The sequence below is a fragment of the Drosophila arizonae genome, chromosome 4, assembly GCF_054131065.1.
Source record: "Drosophila arizonae isolate 15081-1271.41 chromosome 4, UAZ_ARI_1.0, whole genome shotgun sequence".
Lineage (NCBI taxonomy): Eukaryota > Metazoa > Arthropoda > Insecta > Diptera > Drosophilidae > Drosophila > Drosophila arizonae.
In genome coordinates, this window is record NC_142924.1 from 12400894 (window position 1) to 12421877 (window position 20984).

At 42.4% G+C, this 20984-nt stretch overlaps 4 protein-coding genes across 14 annotated transcripts; 1 reads left to right on the plus strand and 3 right to left on the minus strand.

Moving 5' to 3' along the window:
* The first annotated feature begins 48 nt into the window (after positions 1–48).
* UGP (UDP-glucose pyrophosphorylase) lies at positions 49–8578 on the plus strand. Of its 2 annotated transcripts, none has more exons than XM_018005999.2 (8): positions 49–292; positions 5813–5999; positions 6056–6147; positions 6781–7127; positions 7191–7416; positions 7474–7612; positions 7690–8099; positions 8159–8578. In XM_018005999.2, the coding sequence occupies exons 1-8, from the start codon at positions 266–268 to the stop codon at positions 8264–8266; spliced, it is 1536 nt and encodes a 511-aa protein (XP_017861488.1). In that variant the 5' UTR covers positions 49–265; the 3' UTR covers positions 8267–8578. The 2 variants fall into 2 exon arrangements, with proteins under 2 accessions (XP_017861488.1, XP_017861486.1); XM_018005997.2 differs by lacking the exon at positions 49–292 and adding an exon at positions 1564–1854.
* LOC108612925 (uncharacterized) lies at positions 3970–5816 on the minus strand. Its single transcript, XM_018006012.2, has 2 exons — positions 4619–5816; positions 3970–4558 (listed from the first exon to the last, which is right to left on the minus strand). Exons 1-2 carry the CDS (start codon positions 5078–5080, stop codon positions 4076–4078), a joined length of 945 nt encoding a protein of 314 aa, XP_017861501.2. The 5' UTR covers positions 5081–5816; the 3' UTR covers positions 3970–4075.
* Positions 8562–10157, minus strand: PGRP-LF (Peptidoglycan recognition protein LF). The gene is made up of 4 exons (XM_018006009.2): positions 9867–10157; positions 9652–9800; positions 9213–9597; positions 8562–9153 (listed from the first exon to the last, which is right to left on the minus strand). Exons 1-4 carry the CDS (start codon positions 10018–10020, stop codon positions 8705–8707), a joined length of 1137 nt encoding a protein of 378 aa, XP_017861498.1. The 5' UTR covers positions 10021–10157; the 3' UTR covers positions 8562–8704.
* A 513-nt stretch (positions 10158–10670) lies between these two features.
* Positions 10671–19722, minus strand: PGRP-LC (Peptidoglycan recognition protein LC). 10 transcript variants are annotated; one of them, XM_089468109.1, is made up of 5 exons: positions 19476–19721; positions 16434–16492; positions 15293–16350; positions 13534–13758; positions 10671–11353 (listed from the first exon to the last, which is right to left on the minus strand). In XM_089468109.1, the coding sequence occupies exons 3-5, from the start codon at positions 16131–16133 to the stop codon at positions 10815–10817; spliced, it is 1605 nt and encodes a 534-aa protein (XP_089324235.1). In that variant the 5' UTR covers positions 16134–16350; positions 16434–16492; positions 19476–19721; the 3' UTR covers positions 10671–10814. The 10 variants fall into 10 exon arrangements, with proteins under 10 accessions (XP_089324235.1, XP_089324234.1, XP_089324238.1 ...); XM_089468108.1 differs by having other exon boundaries at positions 16434–16507; XM_018005991.2 differs by lacking the exons at positions 10671–11353; positions 16434–16492 and adding exons at positions 11459–11904; positions 11972–12111 and having other exon boundaries at positions 13591–13758.
* Positions 19723–20984: the final 1262 nt, after the last annotated feature.

Here is a 20984-nt window from a genome sequence, read left to right on the forward strand (position 1 = left end):
CCAAGAAACGACTACTTAGGAGTGGCTCATCTCTAGTAATTATGCTCACGGCATTCTCCAATAAGAGAATCAAACGGCGGCAACACTTGTATATCATTCTTGCTGCTCTTGTTGTGTTTTTATTGTCAGTTTATTCAAATTCATTGCGTTGCGTGGATTTGATGTGCGGTAGATTTTTGTCTTGCGCTCTTTTAAAGGTGTTTAATTAGGTGAACGTTAAGATTTGACCCTCATTCGTGTAAATATTGTAATTAACTGAAGCAAAATGTTGGATATTCCGCAAGAAGGCAAGGTAAGTTGCGTTAGTTACATTCAAACGCTCTTAGCTACTTAGCTACTCGCTCTTCACTATTCTCTCTCTCTCTCACACTGCTCGTTTGTTTGAATGCAGTTAGCTTCGACTGAAATGCAGCGGAAATTCTCCAGTAAAAAATGCAACAACAATTGCCGGTTTTTACGGTCTCTAAATTTAGCCAAAGCTTTGGCGGCGGTTGTTGCACTTCTGGTTGGGTTTTCCCACTGCGCTGCTTTGGCTAAGGTTAACCTTCAAGTGACCTAGTCGCCAAGTACACACAAATGTTTCTACATGTCATGCCCGTGGGTGAATGTCTACGTGCGTATGCCTGTGTGTGTGAGTCTTTTGAGGGTCTTTGTCCGAAACTTTTTATACGACTCAAAACACGCGCCTTTAATATATGTATGTATGTATAATATATGTATGTACATAATTATGAAATCGACAAGATTCTAATATCAAATCACAATGTGTTTGCTGTCGGTCGCTATTAAGATAATCTTATCAGAAAACGCAGCTCAATTTAGCAACACACTGCCGATAATTCTTGACCCAATTGAATATGGGGGCGTGGCTAACGCGTAAATATCGTTGTGACTTCACTGATAAACAACTGCTGCTACTGCTGGTCTGCCGCATTTGTGTCACTTCCTCTACGCTGACCTTTTTGTAATCAGTGCAAATTTTAACAAACGCAGAGCATTTCAATTGTTTCACGAAGCTTGTGAAATTTTAGAGTAAACTGGAAAGTTTGTGAAGTAGAAAACAAGTTCTCAATTGATTCTGAAAATCAGTTCAATGAACGTTTAATTCAATTCGATCATATAAATGTTAGTATACGCTACAATGACTGGCCAAATTGTGTGCGGATAGGGCATTCACAAGTCGCATTGATGGTGGAAGTTAAAGTTAAGATATAATGGGCCGGCTTGCTTGAATAGCTCTTTACTTTATACGCGCTTCTTATACATTGTTTTGCCGCTGTGCTGCTGTTGTTTTTCTTTTAATTTTTTTTTGTTTCTATTTACTGCTGTCACAAGTACACATAGAGGCACACACATGCTGGCACACACACACACACATGGGCTTACACTGACGCTCGGACGAGCGCGCTATCACTTGTTGCTGCTTCACTTGTCGCTCTGTTAGCGCCGCTGTCGACGTCAGCGGCTCAGTCGGTGTTGCTGCCGCTGCCGCTGGTGCTGGTGCTGCTGCTGTGACTCTCCGACGTACTCGTGTTAAAAAATTGTATTGAAATTCAAATTCATATTGAATTCTAGCCGTATTTTCAATTGCACAGTCGTCGCGCCAAGTTCGAGAGTCGGGATTCGTCGGAATTGTCTACGCACATTCCAGCGCGCTATTGTGTAGCTTATTGAACACAGCAGCTAAACAACTAGTTAAGAATAAAACGAATTGAACACAAGACAAACAAAAAGAAAAACACAAGTGGATCATTTATAACTAACCCACGGCAACAGCAGTTAGTTCGTATTTATTATCGCTAAACAATGACGTCAGGCATACGACCCATTGATGTGCTACTGCAGCGAGCCGGTGTAAGTTGGCAAAGGTTTTGTGACAGCCTTCGTTAAGCGATATATGGACCAAGTGCACTCAAGTACTGCGACAATAAATATATACATATGTACATATGTACATCGAAAATTTATTTACCTAACAGGGCAGAACGCACAGCAAATTCCGTGAATTCCACATCATTATGTTGCCTAAATAGAAAACATAATTCTAATCATGAAATATGTAGATACATCAATACATACATATGTATTCGCCCCGACCACATTTTCTGCTCGTATTGTATGTTTCATTAGAAATCGACAATGTTACTCAGTGGCAATCTTATCTGAACAACATTGTGCTCCGCAGGTGCAACTGAAAATTACTTTAATTAACTTGTGCGGAGTTTATTTCTCCTCCCCTATTGTGATAAACATTTTCGAATTCGAAAAGAGTTGAGCTCATAGTGGCTATGAATAGATGCTGAAAATGAGCTCTGTCACCAGTTCAGCTCTTTTTAATAGTCTTAATTAAAAACGCACTTAAGACAACAATTAAAAACGCATTAAAAATCTTAGCTTTTACGAACTAATATGCTCGACAGTGTAAGCTATATTATGCAACTCCTTCGAGCTAATAAATATGCCAAACACACAAATTGCATTCTAAAAATATGTATTATGTATAGACAACAAGAGAGAGAGAGAGAGTGAGTGAGAGAGAGAGAGAGAGAGAGAGAGAGAGAGAGAGAGAGGTAGAGAAGAGTCGTAGTACGTTGTCATATAACTTATCTGAACAGCTGACCTCCCTGAAGTTCAAACACCTGCCCTCTGACACTTGTCTTATCACTCTTGGCGTGGCGTCGTTTATAAATAAACCCACAGCAAGCGTTTCATTCCAGAAGGCGTGTCTGATGGCTTTTGTTTGATTGTTCTTGTTTTTTCATATATTTATTTCGAATTTCATTTGTCTGCCATCAATTGGAAAAATGATTATAGCAATTATATACACACATATATAAATACATCTTTGCAAAAGCCGTCGATTTTAATTGATTCGCACACGCTACTTTCGACCACTAGATGGCGCTATTGGACTGGGCAAATATTAGCTATATAAACATGATTGAGTCTGTCGTTTGTTAAGCTAATGGCAGCATCGCTTAGACAGCATCATCAGTTGAGTGGGCTTCGACAACCTTGCCGAATGTCAATGCACAGTTTTTGCAAATAATTGCACAACAAAGTTTTTGTTATTGTTTGTTATTTGTTTGTCCGTCACAGTATATTTAACGAATCATTATTATATAGCTATAGAAATGATTGATAAGCACGCGTTGATAATCGAAACTCTTTCACGGGTTTTGCTTTTAGTAATGATTTGGTATTTGGTTCTGATTGCAAAATTAGAATAGACTAGACAGACAAATTTTTCGAAATAAAAGCTAATATGCTCTGTTTTGTGTAAAATATTCTTGGAAAACGCTTGGAACTAAGTTCTCTGTAAACTAATTAAGTAGTAGAATAGACTTTTGAAATTGTATGCCAATTTTTCGTTAACTGAACTTTTTAAAATATTACAAAAGAATTTACTGTTAAGCAGTTGTACTTTTTACCTTCTAATTTTAAAGATGAAACATCAAGATTTTGTATCATTTATTTTGGCGTTTAGAACGTCCAAAAGTCTGTTTCCGATTTACTGAATCTTCAATTTGTTCAACTGTGCTAATATTTTTGGTTTTCCTTAAGCTTCACAATGAATTCCGTTACAAATAGATTATTTCGTCAGTCAATGAAAATATCTATAGATTACAAATTTCTATTCTTATTACTACGCAAAAATAATTATTTCGTCATGATGACAATACCGTTTGGGGGTGTTCAACCCAGTGTAGGACGTGGGTACTTAGTAGTTAACCCATTTGTAGATAATTTTAATGAACAAACGCTGAGTTATTGGGTGATGCTTATCGTGGCGATAGCGTCTAATCCAAAGCAAAGTCGGAAGGTTGACAAAGTCAGGTATATTACATGTAAGCCACAGACAGATCATATAATCTAATATTTTAGAGGTCGTTTCATGGAACATTAGATCTACCCTAGAGACGGCGCTTATCGCCCAGACACAAAGGTTGCATTTAATTATAAAACAAATTATTGATTTATTGACGGCAACTAAACGTAAACTAAAACTAAGTAAAAAACAAAAACATTGGGAAATTTCGATTGCATCAATCTAGAATAAAATATTTGGTATTTCTTAGGCCGTCTTCAATGTGCCATTGCGTGGACAATGTTTGGCAAAGCGCGACTCACAGCTCTCGCCGTGCTGCCTGAACTCATCCAGGCTGGGCATATATTTGAAGAATGCATTCGCATTCATGTAGCTCTGGTCGTCGTACTCCTCCTGCTCGCCAGCCAAGCGCTTCTCCAGCGAGTTCTGCATGCCCCAAATGATGGGCGAGCTCTTGCACATGAGCAGCTTTAGGCAGGCAGCTTCGTTGCCATCCGCCGTCTCCTTGGCCTCAATCATGTCGACAATGTGCTCGGGCAGCTGGCGGTCCATGATGCGACGCAGCATACGCTGGGTATGGGCGCCCGGACGTTTCAGAAACCAATCGATGGGGCTGCCGGGCGACAGAGAGCGCGGCTGATGCTCGTTGGGCTCGAAGAGCGCCTCGGGTCCAGTGTTTGAATTGTTGCCGCTACCGCCCCGAGTTGCCTGCATGATCGTGCTGCCGATCTGTGGGAGAGAATGAGAGTTAGTTTCGTGTGTTTCTTCTATTGTTCCGAGAAAGCGCACCGCTTGGGCAATCATCACAATTGCATTGAGCGCCAGTGCGCCCAGCTTGCGTGGATCGAAGCCAATCATGCGCATCATGTTTGTCAGCATTTGCACGGTGTTCAGCTGCATGGGTCGGCGGCGAGTGTCGCTATCCACGGGCGGCGACTCTTGTGCATTCTCTTGCTCGGTTTCCTGTTCCGCATTGTCCTCTTCTTGCTGCTGCTGCTCTTCCTCCTGCTCCAACTGCTGCTGACGCTGGGACTCGATACCCTGCTGCAGCACGCTCATCAAATCTGGCCTCTTGCGCGTGGAGACCCGCGAAAATGCCTTGGCCACCAGATTAGCCACATCTGCAGCCGTATTAATGCCAAACATTTGTCCTGCCAGCCTCAAGCCATCGTCTACCACGTTTGCTTTTGCAGTCGGCTCGCTCACACTGAGCAGCAGCAGAAAAAGAAATGGAAGCCAACTTCTTGCCATTGCTGTCTAAGGAAAACTGTCGCCACTAGCGCTGAAGATGCCCTCGTCTGGCTGCCAGGCGAAGCCTGTAATTGCCCCAGGCACGCATTACGCGAGCAACAACAATTTGTTTTATTGTACCCAATACCCTGTAAGAGGGCTGTAAAGGCCGGGTAGCAATATATGCAGAAATGGAGTAATCTTGTGCTCCATTTTCTCTTTCTATCTCAGCCACACACGCCCCATTTTATGCATATTTCTTTCCATTCGTTCCTTGTTGCAGCATCTATTTCTCCATTCAACCGTTCTATTATCCTCTATTTCTTTCTGAGCTCTCTCTCTCTATCAAATTTTTATATATATTATTCTTTCATTGTAATTTTCTATCCCTCTCTTTCCCCCTCTACTTTTGTGGTCCCTGTCTCTGTCTCTTTTCTGCCAATCTCTCGTTCTCTCCATGGCTTTCGCTTTTTTGTTTCATTTCTCTATCCTTCTTTGCTTTCTCTCTCTCTCCCAATCTCTATCGCTTTCCCCCATATCATTCTCATAGCATAGGCTTATTTATAGGATATCTGCTAGTCATTTATCTCCCACGCTCACTTTATTTCATTATAACAGTTTCTGCTGTTGTTGTTGTTGCAACTTTTGTCACTCGAGTGCGTTCAGCTGGTTGCGCTTCGGCACGCAGCTTAATCGTTACGTTGCCATCATTTCTCGCAGTGTATTTTAATGCTAGTTGTTGTTTTTTTTCAGATACGCGGCCATCAGCGCGCTCCATCCGATTCGAAGGAGTTCCACGAGGTAACCAAGCGCGATGCACTGCGTCTGCTCGAGAATGAAGTGGATCGTCTGCTCCAGACGACAGAGCCGGCTCGTCGTCCAGCACTGCAAGCGGAAATGGGTCGGTTCGCCGATCTCTTCGGACGTTTCCTTCAAGAGGGTAAGCTTATCGAGTCCCGTACTATACCTGTTAATAAGCTGTCGTTACCTTTTCAGAGGGACCTGCGCTGGACTGGAACAAAATTCAGAAGTTGCCCGAAAATGCAGTCATGAACTATTCTAATCTCAAGGCGCCCAAGAACGAGCAGGTATGTTAATATATTGATATTTAGTCTATGGATGACATTTAATGGTGTTCTGGCCCTGGTATCTTTCCCACACCCAAGAAAAACAAAGACACAAACACACACACAAGCGCCCGACCCCAACAATCCAATTAAAACTAACGATAACTCTCTTGTGCGCATATATACGTATATATATATATATAAATGTATGTCATTATAAATTATATTTTCTTAATCTTTTCATATTTCGTGTACTTTGATTTGAATACTGAATTGGCGTTGCTCTTGTTGCAATGGCCACTCTAATGGCCGGCTAATGTCTGCCCATATATACATATCATATATAGAATGAGGTAAAAGCGTTTTCTTAACTCTTCTACACTTCTCTCTGGCGCTTTCGTGCTCAGCTCTCTCCTTTTGCTCTCGCTCTTGCTCTCGATCTCGCTCTCACTCTATGCTCAATTCTTAATCTTAACGGGCTTTTGGAACGCTTATTTTGCTATTCGTTTAACTACTATAGTTAATGCTTTGGTTCTTTTAGCACTTGCGCTTCATTTAATTCCAAATTTTGCTTAACCAAATCCTTTTGTGCTAACCCCCAAAATATAAAACACATATCGAACCCCTTATTAATCGTTTGTAATTGCCATGTAGATCCGGAGCATGTTGGACAAACTGGTGGTCATTAAGCTGAATGGTGGTCTGGGCACCTCCATGGGCTGCCACGGACCCAAGAGTGTCATTCCCGTGCGTTCCGATTTGACCTTCCTGGATCTGACGGTACAGCAAATTGAGCATCTCAATAAGACATACGATGCCAACGTGCCGCTCGTGCTGATGAACTCCTTCAATACGGACGAGGATACGGAGAAGATTGTGCGCAAATATAAGGGATTCCGGGTGCAGATACACACCTTCAATCAGAGCTGCTTTCCGCGCATCAGCCGCGAGCATTTCCTGCCCGTCGCCAAGGACTTTGATGTGGAGAAAGACATGGAGGCGTAAGTCACCAATTGGCATCACAAATTTGCACATATCTAATCTAATCTAATCTAATTGCTCAGCTGGTACCCACCTGGTCACGGCGACTTCTACGATACCTTCCGTAACTCGGGTCTGCTGAAGAAATTCATTGACGAGGGCCGTGAGTACTGCTTCCTCTCCAATATTGACAATCTGGGCGCCACCGTCGACCTGAACATACTCAACAAGCTGGTGGGCGAGGAGCGTGCCAGCACGCCCTTCGAATTCGTCATGGAGGTGACCGACAAGACCCGTGCTGATGTCAAGGTAGCTATGGTGCAGAAGACGTCCTGTCAGCATACTCATATACTCTGTCCTTTTTAGGGTGGCACGCTCATTCAAATGGAGAACAAGCTGCGACTGCTGGAAATTGCTCAGGTGCCCAAGGAGCACGTCGATGACTTCAAGTCCGTCAAGACCTTCAAGTTCTTCAACACCAACAACATTTGGGCCAATCTGGCTGGTAAGTGTTGTTGGCCTAGCCTACTTTTGGGGCTGACAATCAAATGCGATGCCTAAAATGCTGCTTTGTTGCCACAGCGATTGACCGAGTGCTGCGCGAGCGCACGCTCAACATGGAGATCATTGTAAACAACAAGACACTCGAGAATGGACTGCGCGTCATTCAGCTGGAGACGGCGGTGGGTGCGGCCATGAAGTGCTTCGATGGCGCCATTGGCATCAATGTGCCACGCTCTCGGTTCTTGCCCGTGAAGAAGTCGTCGGATCTGCTGCTCGTCATGTCGAATTTGTATACGCTTAAGAATGGTAGCCTAGTGATGTCGCCGCAGCGCATGTTCCCCACCACGCCCCTGGTCAAACTGGGCGAAAATCACTTCTCGAAGGTCAAAGAGTTCTTGGGTCGCTTTGCCAACATACCCGACATCATTGAGCTGGACCACTTGACAGTCAGCGGAGATGTGACCTTCGGCCGTGGCGTGTCCTTGCGCGTAAGTTGCATTGGAATTACATCTAAATTGGTATATCTAAATCATATTTTCCCTTGCAGGGCACTGTGATCATCATTGCCAATCATGGCGATCGTATCGACATACCCGCCGGTGCCATCTTGGAGAACAAAATCGTGTCTGGCAACATGCGCATCTTGGATCATTAATCGTCCGACCAACCGCACCCATGTGATATGCCAGAATCAGTCGTTATCTCTGTAGCATAATTAACTAAGTTTATGTAGTAGCCATGTTCAAGTTCCAAATTACGCGTTTCATTTAGCCAATTGTTGTAAGCACAAAGTGTCATCTAGTGGAGCCGCCTCAGATATAATAAGTACATACATATATCGAGTGTACATAGTTAAGTTGGGAAATCAACAAGGGTTTTAACCATTTGCCAGTGTGCTGTCGAAATTATAAATACAAATTGAGCAATTGTTAATACTAAATAAAGGCATATTTATAACTAAAATAAAGATGTGAATTTATTATATAATTTAACTTGGATTATCAATGTAATGTAATGTAGAATAGTATTTGGTGGAGTTCACGGCATGGTGCGCCTTGCTAGGGCACTGGCTAAGCAGAGCCTGGTTACAGTTCTACTTCAGCTCGTCTATCAGCTCATAATCCTTCGCCAGCTTGCCCAATTTGATGCCCTGTGCAAGCAGATCCTGTGCGACTTTCATTTGACTGGCATTGGGCTTCGACCTGCCCAGAAAGCCCACAATGAGCGCATCCAACTGTGGCCTATCTGCGTCGGCCGAATCACAGCTGGCGTCCCAGCCCCTGGCCACATAGACGTTGCCATCGCCACCCACCACGAAATTGTAGTTAATGTCCTGTTTGTTCTCGGCCTCGATGTGCACGATTTGCAAGAAGCGCATGTGAAAGGTGCACGATGCCTGTGTAGTGCATGGCTCTGACAGGGTGAACACAAAGCGCACAGCTTTGACTGGCAGCTCCAGGGGAGGCAGCTCCTTCAGAGCCGGCTGGGCCAGCCAAGCAGCGCGTGCCACAAGCCTCAACGGCTCGTCGTTCAATCGGCGCACTGAAACAGAGAGTTGGCTTCAGGCTCAAGGATAATGGACCAAAGTGAATGGGGCTTACATGAGGTCACATCTTCAGTCCAGCGTGGCCAGTGCCGCATCAGCTCAAACAACTTCTGGCCAGGACTTTCGGTGGGCCTCAACTGTCGATGGGCATAGATGTGATAGTCCGGATGCAGCTTGTGCAAGCGCACGCCCTCGTCCATCAGCCGCCTGGCTGCACGCACCTGCTTATCCTCTGGGGCCACATTCGTGAAGGTGCCTATGAAGGCAATGCTGAGTGAGACGGAGCCATAGCCCGAGACATGCTGGCCCTGAGCATGCCAGCCGCGACCCACGTACACCTGGCCATCGCCGCCAACCAAAAAATTATAGGCAATATCCGTAAAGTTCAGCGAGCCCATATGGAACGACTGTATCATACGCATCTGATAGATGCACGCTTCCTGCACAGATTATATATTTTAATTGCAGTTCACTTTAATTATATCAGAACTCACCTCTGTGTCGCAGCCCTCCGTGGCCGTATGATGTATAATGACATTTGAAACGGGCGTGGGCAGCCGTTGGAATCCGCTCGGTGGTTCCCCAAGCCACTCACTGCGATCGAGAATGTGCAGGCCGGTGCCAAGCAGCTCGCTGCTTCGGTCTGATGAGCATTTGAATCAATTAAGTATTCAATTAAATATTCACATAGTGTTAGGGGATTCCTTACTCATTAGCCATACGAAGTAAGCGCCTGTTGAGGCACTCAATACCAACAGCAGGCCACACTTCAATAGCAAGCCACGCAGTGGCCGTACATTTGTATTTGGCGCCGATGACGCCGTTTGACTTTCGATGCTCGTTGGTAATTTTGGGTTTTTCATATCTCTAAATCTAATAAAATCAAATCTGCAAGGGATCACAGCACTTCCGTCTGGCCAAGCCGCTCGCTCGTCGTCGACTGAACTCACTCGTGCGCGCGTTGCTGAACGTTGCTGAACAATCACAAATCTAGTTTGGCTCATTTTAGATTTCTTTCTCTCTGAATAAATATTTGAAAAATCCCCGAAATGAACTGCGCAGCAGCGCAGCGTGGCGGTGAGCTTTTTGTAAGCTTACTTGTGGAAGCAAGCTCAATGGAATACCGTGTATACTGAAGCAAAATGGGGTAGATTGGCATAGAGGTGGGGAGTAAAAGGTTGAGCAGTCTCTAAAAACCAGGGTAAGCTGAAATCATATTGCTTTTATAGTTGCCATTTCTAGGGTATTTTTATAATACAAGCTCATATGTATTTTATATGTATTTTCCTCTCGCTCCCTCAACTTTTTATATATTTCTGCTCAAGCTCTACTCTGGGAGGTGGAGCCTAACACACTTATATATATATAGTCTATTCTGTTGCTCATCTCGCCCAGCGCTGACATAGACTGACATAGCGCCGGCTCTTTAGTCACGTCTAACAAACCGGACGATTTTGAGCGCCAGAAAAACCCAATGCTAATAAAATTTATTAAAATAAAACTATATAAATAATTCATTATTAATAATTTCATAATTTCATTTTAAAATACAAAGCTTACGACTAGTAATAGCAAATATGCCACACAATTAGATTGGGGAGGGGAATAATATGACCAGTCATGAGAGTGCAATTATAATTTGTAGTTTTTGGATTGTTCAGCTGGCCGTCGTCCAGTGTGTCCAATTGGCAAAGCTCTGGTAGAGCAGCTCCGCATTGTACTCGGTGACTGTGGGCGCCAAAGTGCTGGCACCCACCAGCTGATAATTGGAGCTGATTTTGCCGTGCTCGACGCCATAATCGAGCAGTAGTCGCGTCACGGTCAGCTGCTTGGCCGACGGCTTTTGCTTGTGGAAGGAGCCAATGTAGGCGAAGCTCAAGCTGCGCGTATTGTAGCCATTCATGTGGGCTCCCACCGTATCCCAGCCACGGCCAATGTAGACGTTGCCATCGCCGCCAATCAGGAAATTGTAGGCTATATCGTCCCGCTGCTGCGACTCTATATCAAAGGTCTGCAGGAAGCGCACCCGAAACACGCACTGGGCCTGAGAGCTGCAGTTCTCCGAGTTGGTCGGCAAGACTATCACCATGGGCACGGGCAGACTCAGCTGTGGCAGTTGCCTCTGCGCCGGCTGGGCCAGCCAAACAGCGCGTGGCACAAAGCGCAGCACCAAGCCACCGCCAATGTTCTCATCATCTGTGAAATATAGATAAGATTTAAGGTGGTTAGATGCTTAGGGTATAGTATATCTGCTTTAGTATTCTAATTGGGCTAGAATTTTGGCAAATAAAACTCCATTCCTACTATTTCAATTCGTTTCGTTTATTATAAATACAATGAGACTTTAACAAATACATTTAAGTTCCTTAGGTTGTCTTTGCAAAGTGCGGCCAGGTCTTTATCATGCTATAGAGCTTATCTCCTGGACTTTGCGTGGCCAGCAGCTGCCTGTGGCCGTACAGCTGATAGTTGGCAGATAGCTTATTGAGGCGCACGCCCTCCTCCAGCAACAGCTCACAGGCGCGCAGCTGCAGAGGAGTTGGCTCCGTCTTGTCGAAGCCGCCAATGAAGGCGATGCCAATGCTGCTCCTGTTGTAGTTGATGGTGTGCGCTCCAACAAAGTCCCAGCCGCGACCCACGTAGACGCGTCCATCGCCGCCGATCATGAAATTGTAGCCGACTTGCGGCCAGTCCAAGGAGTCCATGTGATACGCTTGCATGGCGCGAACACGATACGAGCACGCATCCTGGCATAAATTTCAGTTTAGCGATACAGAGCTCTTCAGCTGAATCCCCGTGCAGAGTTGGACTTACCAGCGTGATGCAGTTCTCCGTTACGGTGTGTGCTATAATGACGCGATTCACGGGCTGCTCTAATCGCTCCAGGGGCGAACGCGTCATTTTGCCATCCCACTCGTCAATACTGACCAACACGAGATTGTTTCCGTCGACAGCTGCGCACAGAGAAGCCTTTGTTAGTCATCAGGACTTTACAATTCACACACACACATATACATAGAGAAGCGTGCAAAAGATAGATACATAAATATATACATACATACGTGCATTATAGATAGATAATAATATATATATATATATATATATATTTCAGTATATATCTTGTAAACTCATATTCCAGTCAACTCAACATCGCGATAGCCAATTTCAATTTCTCTTTTCAACACTTCACAACACTTTTTAAACGGCACAGTTATGAAGATCGCGATATAGGCTTATGTTAAATGATTTTCAGTGTGGCGAAGGTGAATGTGAAACAACAAAGTTCAAAGGGAATTTAGCGAGATTAGATGTTGCTTTAATTACTTAAAATACATATTACATCTAGAGCATACAGATATCTAGATATCTACTACTATGTGGGCTTCTTATTGGTCCAATGCGGCCAGGTCTGAATGATTCTGTACAATACATCACCGGGACTCTCTGTGGCGCTCAGCTGCCGATGGCCGTATAGTTTGTAGTCGGGCGCCAGCTTCTTGAGCCGCACACCCTCTTCGAGCAGTTTCTGGCATGCGTACAGCTGGGCATCTGATGGCCTAATCTTGACGAAGGTGCCAATGAAGGAGATGCCAATGCTGTCTGTGTTATAGCCCTTCGTGTGGGCGCCCTGTTGATCCCAGCCGCGACCCTCGTAGACCAGACCGTCGCCCCCAACGAGAAAGTTGTAGCCAATGTGATCCCAATTCCAGCCGTCCATGTGAAAGTTCTGCACGATTTGCACTCGAGACTCGCACACGTCCTTAAAGCGAACGGAAGATGGTTGAAAACTGATGGCGACTCTCTCTCTCTCTCTGAGCTTGCCGAGCTGTTAAGCTTACCCGTGTCTCGCAGCCCTCGGCGGCCGTATGCGATATGATGACACGATGCACTGGCAGAACAAGTTTCGTCAACTCTTTTTTGGGCTGCCGTCCACCCCACTCTGCAACACTTAGCACTCTCCAAGGATCTGCGACACGAAGTCATTTGGTATTAGATTGAGTTATCAAGCAGGCACTAAAAACTATTCATATTCCAGTCAATTGAACTAAGGTCACAGTTTCACTTCAAAGCACTTTGCAACACTGCTACGTTCGATACAGATACAGTTGGCCACACTCAGCGATAATTTGAAGTCATATATATGTACATCTATATATAGATATTTACATATATATTTGTATATATGCTTGCCGCGATGTTAAGTAATTTTAAATAATTAATGATAGTTTAGAGTATTTGCATTAGTTAGGCACAATTAAAAGTAGAACAGAGTAGAAGATAGAAGTGTGGAAAGGTGAGGGGTTAAGCTTGCCAATTGCTAGTACCAATTTAACAAAATTTTACGCACACAAAGAAAAGCGAGAACAAAACTGTACCTATTTTTGAATTGATTGGAATATTTAGTCTTGAGTCTTCGCCGTCACCAAGCTTACTTTTACTTAACGATTTGCTAAATATATTTGTGGTCGTGGCCAAGACGACGAGCAGGCCAACGGTAAACAGGGCAAATGCAGCCGTTATGAAAACAGCCTTCATTGTGATACTGCTTGGCAGAAATGGACACAGAACGGGCTCCTTGCAGGACTCATTCACCTTGCCGCCTGTGAAAGAGATAATGGATCATCAGAATATATCAATCGGATGTGAGGTAACACCTAACTAAGTACTACATAGATGCGTATCTCATACATTTACTAGTTACTAGCTCACGCTCTAAAATCTCTAAACGTTTCTCATGCTGCTTCAGGCACAGTTCGAGCTTCACACTGAAGAGCTGCCGGAGGCAGGAATCGCATTGCCAGTTAATGTTGGGCGTGATTTGAATAATCTGCAGCTGCTGCTCGCTCAAGCCACTGCACTTGGCATGAGAAACACGCCCACATGCCTGAGAAAATCACGATGGATGAGCCCGCGACACTTTACACAATAATTCAGCGCGTTCCTCGACATTTCTTGAAGCACGGAATGACAGCAACTGCTAAAATCAGAGTGTAACTGAAATGCCATTCCTTATAGATCGGTTCTTTTTTTTAGTCTATCTATAGTATATATACTATATAGCGTAAACAACAGAATCGGCGCTTGTTTAGCATGTTGGAGAAAGTAATTAATTTCCATTGTACAACGAAATCGAATAAAAAGTCCCCCTGCTACCGGGGCACGTGACTTTGATCCCAGCTTTATACTCTAGTTAAGGGAAAGCACCGACTAGTCAAGTGAGTTTAACTAAACAGCTAAACAGCGTCAATTAGTTCACTATAATTCTATTTGTTGACTTGAATCATGGCAAGATTGAGAATTATCCGAGTAAACAATTGCAACTGTAGCCAGCTGCCACTGTTATTATTTGCTCTTGGCCATCTCTGTGGGCGGTGTTTGGCTGATTTCGTCTAATTTATGGCAGCAGGTCAGATGCGCAATTTACTACCGCACACGTTGCGTATGCGCAATCTGCAACATTTCTGCAATTGCCATTCGATTTGTATACACAAAATCATTTCATATTTATCTTTGTCTAGCAGGAGTTATTTTCCAAATTATTTATAGCTAGCTATTAATTTACATATTCTCATTCTTATCAATTCTGGGAACTTTTTAGCGCTGCTATAAAATTAATTTTCTGCTTTAAATCATGATAATTTGCCACTCGCAAACATTTTCGCTCTCCACATTCTGTATACGTAAATTCTCTCTCTCTCTCTCTCTCTCTCTCTCTCTGTCTCTCTCTCTATCTCTCTCTCTCTCTCTGCCAGCTAATATACTTCAAAATGTCTGCCCTGTGGCGCTCAGTAAACAAAAAGAAAAATAAAAAAAAAAAAAATAATAATAAATAAAATAAAATGCTATTTGCACGCGTTGAGCGTTAGCCACAGGCCGCCCCACAAAACAAATAAGCGATCCAAGGTGAATGCGAAGCGTAAATACAAATCCACGACGGACAGACAGTAAAGCGGACGGGCAGTCAGACAGTCAGTCGGATATTCAAGTTAAATATTCTCTCTCTCTCCTTCTCTCCCTCTCTTTCCTTCATTCCCGAATAATCTTTTCCATCTCCCTCTCTATCTAACTCTGTCTCTGTCGCTATCTCTGTTGCTCTCTCCCTCTTTCCCTCTCTAAGCTCAACTACTATCTTACCTGCAGCATTGCCGTTGGACGTGCCTTGCGCATTGAATCCAGGATTCGGGCCGCCTGTCTCACCATCCAGGGGTTTCCACTTCTCGCGATTATCGATCAGTATTTGCTGTATCGTCACTGGACCCTCGTAGTAGTGCTTGTCGCCGAATGTGACGTCTGTGGTGTTGCTTAGCGCAATACTGCCAATCTGCTGGGTCGCTGATGGCGCTGTGGGCGTGGCCAGGCTGAGGTTGCCATTGAGCAGCTGCTTGGCCAGCACATCGGGTGGCGTGGGCTGCGCGCCAGCCGCCTCAGCTCCGCCCGTGGGCAGCACCTGTCGACTGATCACCGTCATGCCCTTGTTGAGCTGCGTCAGCTCGGCGCTGTGTGGCGGGTGGGTGATCTGCTGGCCCAGCTTCTGCACCGTGCAGCTCTCGTCGGGCTCCGCCTCGGAGTCGCTGTCAATGCAGCTGGAGTCGATGGCATTCTCATCGATGGACACAATGGAGATTGTGGTGCTGCGCACCGAGAGTGCAGGTGATGATTTCTTCGGCCGATAGGCAGCTGTCGCTGCATTGTTGCTGATGTTTACCGTCGCCTCGACCTCGATGCTGATACGATTTTGTGCCGTGGCTTCCGCCTCCGTTTGTGCTGGCTCTGTGGCTGCCTCGCAGTTTCTGCTGCCGCTCTTCGGGCTGCTATCTTTGGTCGTTGGCCCCGCCTTGAATGTTGCTGCATTGTCAACCAAACCGACGCCCGAATCTGTTGAGGATGTGCTGCAATTCTTGCCGCTGCTGCGATTTATGATGTGCAAATGTGAATCCGTGCTTGTGGTTAGCTCCGTTCCATTGTCGCAATACATGTTTCGCAGCACCTGTAGCACTGATATCTACAATTTGTGATTGTGCTTTGTTCTTGTTGTTGTTTTTGCTGTTATTCTTGTTCAATAAGTGTTTTCGCACTCAGCAACTGTTGCAGCGCAGCTGAAACATTTTGACTGAATAATGAGCGGAGAATGTTTTGTGCTTTTTGCTTGGCCTAGCCTGGGCTCTAGGAAAACATCATCACATCATGAGCATCTGAAAGTAAATTTACATTTTCACTCAAAATGTTGATAACAAGTAAGAGAGCATTATTTTGGCAGTGCTCGACTTGAAGATACCTTGCACTTGAAGAATTTTTCGGTTATTATATGCATAACTGGCAAACAACATTTGACATCTATTAAAATACAATCTATTTAAAGGTATTGTCGTGAAATCCAATTATTATTATCATAAATAAATATTCAAGATAATGTATGTACAATTTGTAGTCTTAAGTTTTACTGATTGACGAGATTTTTTTGCAGATGAGCATGCCAAGCTCAGCTCCGTTCGTCTCCCTTATCAATATCATATATATACTCTATGGGTCTCTACCATACCTCCATCTACCAACCAATATACCCTTCGTTCCCATTCGTAATGGGTGCAAACAAATGATAAAATTCAGCGACTCAGCGCTTCGCATATTTATCATTAAATTTTTGCTGTCTGCTCCAAGTTTTGCAAGGTTTAATGTTTTTTTTTTTTTTTTTTTTTTTTTTTTCAATTATTGCTGAACAACTTGGGAAATATTAACTTTCTTGAAATATTTAATTTGTTTTTAGAAAATCTTTTTACATTTGAAAAATGATTAAATGCACTTCCTATATGTTAACAGCTTAAACTTTATAAGTTTATTCTTGGCTTGTTGTTTTGTTGATAAGCAATTGAGGCCAATGGAGAGGGGATATATATAAAAGTATATATATAAGATAATGCATATGTAAATGTCTGTTACAGGGCGGCATTTATTTTTGTATTAATTTATCAAACGTCTGGCTTTGACTAACGTCGATTTACAATGCAAATGAAGCCTGGCTTTAGTAAAGTTCTTTAGGCGTTTCTCCTTTAATTAGTCCCGCATCTGAGACGCTCTTAAATTGATGATTCTACAGGTCTCTTAGCTATTATAATTCTATTGTTTATCATCGTTAAAGACATACTCTAACAATTCCATATTGCAATTTCTTAGCAGTTTAATACGAATTTTCAGACTTGATGCATAATCAACGATATCAAAGCCGCAAACCAGTTTTAAATGGAGCAATAAAAAATTATTTTTCTTAGAAAATATTGCAAAGCACTTAAACTGGGCCCCTAAATGAGAAATATTTTGTATGCTAATATATTTTGATCACATGAAAATATTAACTAATCCATAAGCTGGCTTTAAAAGTGGCAGCAAGCCAACTTGTTGTAGAGAAAGCTTTTTGGCTACCAGCCCCGTTTTTAGAAGAGTATGTGAGCAGTCCATAGACTGTCGCAGTTATTCCATTCAGTCAAAGTGCGCGCTCAGTTACGGCACATGAGTTATGCTAATTATAATAATTCGTATTGGAGAGTCTGCTAAATGCATTCCGAGAACTTGGCTGGCCACTTGAAAAGCTTTGCAAACAATTTTACGACATGAGCAAAGCTCAAATGTATTCTTTATATACATATACATATGCATATATTGTATTGATATACAATGTTTTCAAACATACAGCACGAAATCAAGGTCGAACGTCACGACATCGTGGCGTCATAATTTATTGATTGACAGGGAACATTTGATAATTGTCACTATCATCCAGGTTGAAGTGGAGCTAACAAACAAACTCTTTCATGCCAAGGCAGTTCCTTAAATCAAGCCTGGAGGGCTTAGACACATCTGCCAGCCAATCGAATGTGTGTGTGTGTGTGTGTGTGGTGGGGGAGGGGGGTATTAGGTGCTCGCTCCCGTTAAAGTTGGCACAGAGCGCACTTTTCAGATAACAATGGCGCAACACAACAACTACAACTACATCAAGAACAGCTCACACAGACACACACATACACACATGTTTGCTCGCGCGCACCGAGACATCGCCTCGTTGTCTCTGAGCTGCTCACTAATACAAACAAAGCGGCTTTGAAGCGGCTGCGGCCATCGCTGGCTGCGTGTGTATTTGTGTGTGTCTGCGTCTGTGTGTTGATCGTCAAATATATAAAATAAGGAACAACAACAACAGCAACAACACTGCAATTACCAAGTCTCGCTTGTCTGTTTCATGTGTGTTAACAATTATCATTGAATGGGAATTGCTGGGCGCAAATGAATTGCGTTTTTTTATTCCCCTGCTCATTTATATATTGTTCTCTAGAGTTTATTAGCTATGGGCATTTTTCGTCTGACATGAAGAGATTTACCAATTGATATATATAATTTTTGCTCTATATTTACAGAATCATTCGATATGGCCCTTCATGGCATAGCTTTCCCGGTTAGCTCACATTTTTCCTTTTGGTTTCTGAAGCCATTGAAAATGGGAAATCAAAGTTTTGAAGGTGGGGCAAAGCCCAGTAAACAATTTATTTGATTGATCTGGATAACGAGTGAAGTTGTCGCGAAATTTTACCGAATTCCCATCTGAATGCCAGTTGCAAATATATCCAATATGTGCATGAGTTGGCATTTTTTTAAAATATTAAATATTCAAAATAATATATAGGAAATTTCGTTAAATTTTGTAAAGTATCAAACATAAATTTTGGCAAATCACGACCTCCAGGGAGAAATTACAATTTTATAATGCGTAAATTCAATTAGCTTTATCCAAAGGCTGAGCAAATAAAAATAAATATGTGAATTTCAGCATGTGGAGATTATTGAAATGAGATTTTTAAAGTCGATAACTTTACATAATTTTGAAAGATTTTTCATTTAATGTAGTAGATTGTCAGCTCTCAGGGGTTTCAGGGCATTTCCTAGTCGAATAGCCTCGACTAGAGCATTATTACTTGCTTTAAAATACGATTTGGTTTATTTATTGCGATGAGGTTTTATCTTTATTATTTATATGCATATTGCTTCATCAATGTCAATATATATATACTTTTATAGATAATATATCTCTTATATATTCAACACTCATATATGAATATTCTTTGTACTATTCAAGCTTAAGTTTTAGCTTTTTTTGCTTCACTCATAAATATTTATTATACATATATAACATTATTGTATTTTATTTTATTTTATTTATTTATTTAATTTTTTGTTTGTCACTTTCTAACATCAGCTTCGTTGCTTCCGTGTAAATGAGAATACGTGTATTGTGCTTGCATTACTGATTCCATTGTGTGCGTTTTATTACCGTAAATTTAAGGCATTCGTCGGCTGATTTACAATAAAAATACGAATTTAGTGCGTGATTTTCGTAATCAGTTGAACAATTCGAAAAGCGATCGAAAAACTAACGTATTAATTAATTATTTATACACAAAGTCTATATATAGTATACGTATAAATATAATGCTAATAGTATTATTTTTTCTTTCTTATATGGCGATAAATTGAAATCAACGCGCAGCGACACGTTCGAGAGGCTCCGATCAACTGAGCGTCAATCAAAACGCGATGCGAGTCGCTGAGCCGAAGACCCTTGCAGCGAGCGTTGGTCGAGAGCGAATGAGAGAGGCCGCAGGTAGATAGAGGCGAATCAGGAGAGACAGAGCGCAGAGAGAGAGAGAGAGACTCGACATCGGAAATTTTTACAAAACGCCCATAGCTGACTCTATAAATGCGTATTTTCTCTATGCTCTGCAGTCGATTGATAATGGTTTTTCCAAAATATTATCAGAGTTTGCTTTGAGCTCTGCTTATTCTTGTTTCTCTTTTTTTTTTCGTTACTGCCTTTAGCAATGCACTTAAAAAGCTTATTCCAGTTTCCCAAATCTATCTAGTTAATATTCATAATAACAAGTTATTTTCCATTTAGCCTCTGTTCCACATAAAACCAAACGAGTTCTTCTGAGTCAAAAGGAAAACCCCTAGTCACATTTTGATCTCCACTCATTTCTGTTTATCATAGATCTAGACATCCTGTGCGTCACTCTGTTTAGAACCCGTTCTTTCAGCCTAGTTATTTCACATTTCTGTTCGGGCTTTAGGCGAATTTTTGAGTGAAGTTAAATATTTATGATTTTTCATGTCTAATTTTTTTTTTGTTGCCCTTTCCCCAGTTCGTTTTACGCTTCACTGTTTTGATTATATTTAGACAGTTTTTTCTATTGTGTTTTTTTTTTTTCTTTTGGCGGTATTTTGTTTTTTGTTTGTACAACTTATAAACAACAAAAAACACAAATACAAGTACACAACGACAGATGCTATGCAGAGTGTGGGCTACAAAATTCTCCGAAATTTTCTGTTTTGTTTGTTTGCGGTAAGCAAAATCTGAATATATATGTATATGTATATTTTAGATATATACCTCTCGAGTTGACTAGTAAAAACCTGTGCAAAAGCAGGTAACTCTTAATGATGATCTTTGCAGCTCCACACCGAATTCCAGAACCAGGAAATATCTCAAGGCTTTCGAGTACAGCTGTACCCACACGTAAGCCAACTTTCATTGGATTCCCATTGAAATTGCAATTTAATCTTTTATTTTTTTTCATCGGCTTTGCAGTGCTACTGCTCAGCACTGATAAGTTATTAAGTGCTTGAGCATTTGTTAGCATAGGTCATTAGCTAATCAGGCAAGTAGAGCACATAAATCAAGTAAACAAGCGGCACAAAACTGAGCCACTATATAAGGCGGGAAGTGCTTAGATATTATATTTTCTTTGAATTTCACTCACAAATAATGGAATGGACTTTTTAG

Excerpts from the sequence above, each read along its gene's own strand:
- UGP (XM_018005997.2), top strand. The coding sequence starts at position 1,807 with ATGACGTCAGGCATACGACCCATTGATGTGCTACTGCAGCGAGCCGGT. Across the intron at positions 1,855-5,812 it reads TGCTACTGCAGCGAGCCGGT|ATACGCGGCCATCAGCGCGC; the intron begins GTAAGTTGGCAA and ends GTTTTTTTTCAG. Across the intron at positions 6,000-6,055 it reads CGGACGTTTCCTTCAAGAGG|AGGGACCTGCGCTGGACTGG; the intron begins GTAAGCTTATCG and ends TTACCTTTTCAG.
- LOC108612925 (XM_018006012.2), bottom strand. The coding sequence starts at position 5,080 with ATGGCAAGAAGTTGGCTTCCATTTCTTTTTCTGCTGCTGCTCAGTGTG. Across the intron at positions 4,559-4,618 it reads TTGTGATGATTGCCCAAGCG|ATCGGCAGCACGATCATGCA; the intron begins GTGCGCTTTCTC and ends TCTCTCCCACAG.
- PGRP-LF (XM_018006009.2), bottom strand. The coding sequence starts at position 10,020 with ATGAAAAACCCAAAATTACCAACGAGCATCGAAAGTCAAACGGCGTCA. Across the intron at positions 9,801-9,866 it reads TTACTTCGTATGGCTAATGA|ACCGAAGCAGCGAGCTGCTT; the intron begins GTAAGGAATCCC and ends AATGCTCATCAG. Across the intron at positions 9,154-9,212 it reads GACTGAAGATGTGACCTCAT|TGCGCCGATTGAACGACGAG; the intron begins GTAAGCCCCATT and ends TCTCTGTTTCAG.
- PGRP-LC (XM_018005985.2), bottom strand. The coding sequence starts at position 16,133 with ATGTATTGCGACAATGGAACGGAGCTAACCACAAGCACGGATTCACAT. Across the intron at positions 13,759-15,292 it reads GTCCAACGGCAATGCTGCAG|GCGGCAAGGTGAATGAGTCC; the intron begins GTAAGATAGTAG and ends TCTCTTTCACAG. Across the intron at positions 11,354-13,533 it reads TCCAATCAATTCAAAAATAG|ATGATGAGAACATTGGCGGT; the intron begins GTACAGTTTTGT and ends TATATTTCACAG.